The sequence below is a fragment of the Myotis brandtii genome, unplaced genomic scaffold (assembly GCF_000412655.1).
Source record: "Myotis brandtii unplaced genomic scaffold, ASM41265v1 scaffold297, whole genome shotgun sequence".
NCBI classification, from domain to species: Eukaryota; Metazoa; Chordata; class Mammalia; order Chiroptera; family Vespertilionidae; genus Myotis; species Myotis brandtii.
Window position 1 is genome coordinate 1903443 of NW_005361351.1, and position 4619 is coordinate 1908061.

General features: G+C 37.8%; 1 protein-coding gene across 1 annotated transcript in view; it reads right to left on the reverse strand.

Moving 5' to 3' along the window:
* LOC106726634 overlaps positions 1–4619 on the reverse strand; it is a 30450-nt gene that overhangs the window by 2248 nt on the left and 23583 nt on the right. Inside the window, exons 3-4 of the mRNA XM_014542282.1 lie at positions 738–774; positions 476–610 (exon numbers count right to left, since the gene is read on the reverse strand). Of these exons, the coding sequence (XP_014397768.1) occupies positions 476–610; positions 738–774 (172 nt within the window). The remainder of the gene's footprint in view (positions 1–475; positions 611–737; positions 775–4619) is intronic.

Sequence of the window (4619 nt, forward strand, 5' to 3'; positions counted from 1 at the left end):
GGGAAAGAGAGATAGAAACATCAATGATGAGAAAGAATCAGTGAGTAGCTGCCTTCTGCATGCCCCCTGCTGGGGATTGAGCTCAAAACCAGGGCATGTGCTTGACCTGGAATAGAACTGTGACCTTCTGGTTCATAGGTCGATGCTCAAGCACTGAGTCACACCAGCCAGGCCAGCCTTTGTGCCTTTGCATAAAGTCTTTTGCCTTGGAACTGTGTTTCCTCACTGCATACAACTGCCCCAGTCCTGTGCTTCCTTCTAGATACATATGGTTTTCATCTTCCCTCCACTCAAGGATTTTTTTCCCTAAGTAGGTAGACAGAAGAAATGCCTTCGTTCCCCATACTTTTACCAAAATTGCTTCCTATCATCATGCACTTACCACAGTGAACTTGATTTATAATTATTTAAATCTAATTAGAATCAAATGATGATCTTCTAGAAAAATTGAGTTGTTTTTATAACTTTGCAATACCTATTGGAATGTTTTGTGTAGACGTATTCTTCAAAGTAGTTCCCAAATTAGATTGAATAGTTTTGGCTTGAGATGGCTTGTTTCTACAGTGGAACCTTAAGACTTGACTCACTTCAGGAACATCTTCACATAACACTATAAAGGAAAGCATTAACTTCATATGAGCATGACATAAAGACTTTTGAAAGTCATCACAAAATAAATGTACTTGAAGATACTCAGAGTCAAAATTCCAGTGCAGATATACCCACTACTGACTTACCTCTACCTACTTTGCCCCCAAGTTCTCTTCCAGGCAACTTTTTTCATTTCTTCCAAATAACCACGGGAGGAGGGCACCCTCGCAGTAAAAGACACCCTTCTCCTGCTTGCTTAAGGAAGTCGGTGACTATTTATAATCAATTCCTTGGACCATCCAGAGTTAGAAGCAAGGTTTAGTTGATCAAGCAACTCACAATGATGTTGCAAGGATTCAATATAAACAGGGGAAACAGTATGATAAACAAGAATGAGTTCCTTTAACAGAAGTCAGTGTCTATATGTACAGGCCCATTAATGAATGCCCAATTTCAGAAGTGAAGTAAGATACAGAAGGAAAAAAATCCCACCTGAAAGAATACTTTTGATACCACTAGAGTCCATGCAATAAGGAAATAAGGAATTCTACTTTGCTGGGCTATGATTGAACCAAAACATTGTTTTCTAAAAGGTTAGTTTTTAAATAACTGAACTAACATAGCAGGTGTGGTTTGGAATTTAGGACTATTGATGATTAAACTCAATCCTCTCAAGTGCATTCTAGTGTTAAATGTGGAAAATCTAGTTTTAAACTGGAAGTTGAACCCACGGTTTGCTAAACAAATTCTCATTTGCTGGGTGACATTTCACTGTCTAAATTGCTGATAGTTGACTATTTTGCATCTCAGAAGTCCCTTTGCATTGCTTCTGAAATCTCTGAGAGTATCTCACTGTCTATTTGTTTTCATCTTTTGTTTGATCCTTTCAGTATCACATTGGCTCTCGAGGGCATGCCCAGATCACATCTGCTAACAGGAATTTGGTTAAATGGAACTATAATCTCCTGAAAGCAAATACTGGAAACATGCCATTGTAACCAGACATTTTTGGTTTCCTCTGACTTAGCAGAGACGCATTTTCATCTCCAGCCACATGCTGTGTCTCTTAAACGAAGAGATGCACATGGTGCTGGGGGCCAGGGGTGCAGTGGAGACGGGGACAGCATGTGGCCACCATGGAGAGAGCTTCAAAGTTTATTTGTGCAGCTTTCTAGAGTTAGAGTCCTATGGTGTCACCATGAAAGACGAAATTCTATTCTCTCCATTAAAAAAAGAAAGAGAGAACTAAAATTCAAGGTCTATTTTTAAAGGAAATGTTGACAGCAAAGCGAGACCAGCAGGTGAGCATCAGGGTGCATTGGAACTGGGAAAGATCCTGGGGTGGGAGGGGGAATTCCCCAGAGATATGTCATAAACAAATGCCCTTCTGTTTGCTGAGATATTCAGATGCTGGGAGCTTAAAGAGTTTCCAATTTTTTTTTCTTTGCTCAAAGCCTTATCAGAAATTAAGCAAGAACAACTAAGGAGAAATTCAATCCTGTTTTTCTCAAGAGTCAAACATTCCGTTCTTTTGGGCTTGAAGCCATGCTCTCTCCTGAAAGTACCGTTAAAGGGTTGTAGTTATACACACATGCACATTTTCTAAACCAGCAAACAGCAATGGAGAGTCCATCTTCCCTCACTGGGGATGAAGGAAGTTGGGATTCAGAGTGGTTTGGTTGTAGAATTATTACTTCTTTCCAGCAGTATTGGGTTGAGAAGTGAGGAACTATTAGGAAAGATAAATAAATGAGTCTTTTTAGGGATTAGTCTGTGTGGTATTTGGCCTTACCAGTATTTTGGCCTCTTTATAAACAGTATAACTGCGGTGTAGCTTTTGCCAGAGAATACAGTCCAAATTTAATAAAGCACAGCTTTTTTTTGGCTAAGTGGAGACAAACACTTTATTTTTTTTAAGAGGTCAGTGTGAGTATCATCCATTGATTGTGGATTAAGGTAAGAGCTTGAAAGTTCTAGCCTGTTCATGAATTGATTAGTCTGCAAAACAAAGCAAAAGAAAATGTCTATATCCAGCCAACTCCCTAAATTACTGAGACTGGGCTCAAACCTGGATTGCGGGCTTAATCCCCAGTAAGGGCGTGCAGGAAGCAACCGATCAATGATGCTCTCTCATCATTGATGTTTCTGTCTCTCTCTCCCTCTCCTTTCTTCTCTGAAATAAATAAAAATACATATTTTTTTAAAGTGTAAAGAAAAAAATTTGAATCATTAAAATACTATTGAAGTAATTTAATATGAACATAAGGGTGGGTTTTAGGGATCAATAAAAATCTCAGAAACAAAATATAAATGACTCAAAATGTAAAAACTCTCTAAACAAAATTATTAAAGAAATGTCCAAGGTGATTCTGTAATATCCTTAACCTGCAAAAGCTTTTTAGCTTCATTAAAGCTTCTTACATCCCACTTGAGAAATTATTTGTTCAACGTGTCTGGAAAATATAACCGTGTAGCTTTTATAAATTCAGGAAAATTCAAAACAGAAGTTGAAAAAAATATTAGAAGCAACTGAATTTCTTTAAGTGGCATCACTTAAAACAAAATTAATTATGAGTTCATCAGACAAGGATCTTGTAGTGAGTGAGTTTTCTACCATTATTAAACTTAGACAATGCTTCATTGCTGAGCACCGGGATAGTCTTCTCACCGACACTCCCAGGATCTGGAATTGTTTTCTCAGAATAACAGGAAAGGGAGGAGAGTTAAGCTGAAAATATCATCTGGTTCTAATTCAACATTCCTAATAAACGTATGCACCACATCAAAAAAAAAAATGAAAAAGAAAAGAAAAGAATGAAAGAAAGCCAAATTTAAATGTTACTAATTTGAGGAACAAACGGAATGACTGTTAACGCTAACAACATGGCCTTCTCATCTTCACAGACTTCCAGTGTGATGTGTCTGGCTAAGGTGGCAATCTGGGGGAGATGAGACTGTTTTCAAATTAAACATTCCAGTTCATCAGAGAATACATTATCCCTAAGATCTTGTCACACTTACATCAAACCTTGAATAAAGTGTTTCAACATTGGGCATCCAACGTGGGGTTCTGAGCACCCCATGAATTCCCATTTTAACAGGCCTTCATTGGAAGCTGTTTGTGGATGTGCCCTCACCATGGCCATTGTGCTCCCATCCAGGGACTCTCCGTCTAAAGTCTGTCTTTACACTCGAGTTCTGGGCTGCCTTGTACCTGAGTTGTTTCCTAATTTTTCTGGGGTTGGGAGGAAAATTAGATTAGCGCAGAAACTTAACAGAAGATTAAACTAATGCTTTGCTCCTACTCTCTTGGACATTTGGTTTTATGCAGAACTCCACCAGGCACACAGTGAAGGGAGAGTTGTGTTTCTACATTGCAATTTGTATGTTTTTAAGCCTAGCCTAATCATTACTGTGTTTTCAGTAGGTGTGTGGGATTTCAAAGGAAATGCATTTCAGCATTACATACAGATTACATCTCTGCAGCTATGTGTCATATAGATTTTTATACAAGTATTTCTGGTGAATCCTCAATGGTTTGTATAGAAACAGAGAAAACAATCAAGATTTAAAGTAAGCAAGAAAGCAAAAAAGGAAGATTTCAAATAAAAAATAAAAACTCCTAAACTAAACTTGAGTTTCTTAGCACAACGGCATTGAATTTATTTAGATTCTGCATCTGAATTGGCAAAGTAAAGTGATGGAAGTAGTAAATGGACTTGAAGTTCTTCGTGAATTAAGAGTAAATTATGCCCATAGAAATACAAAGGATTATGAAAAAATACTATAAACAGCTCTATTCCGACAAAATGGATAACCTAGAGGAAATGGACATATTCTTAGAAAAATAGCTCCCAAACCTCAATTAGGAAGAATAATAAAACCTGAATAGGCTGATAACTACCAAAGAAATTGAAGCAGCAATCAAAAATCTTCTAGCAAACAAAAGCCCTGGTCTGGATGGCTTCACAGGGGAGTTCTACCAAGCATTCAAAGAAGAACTAAAACCTATCCTCCTCAGACTATTC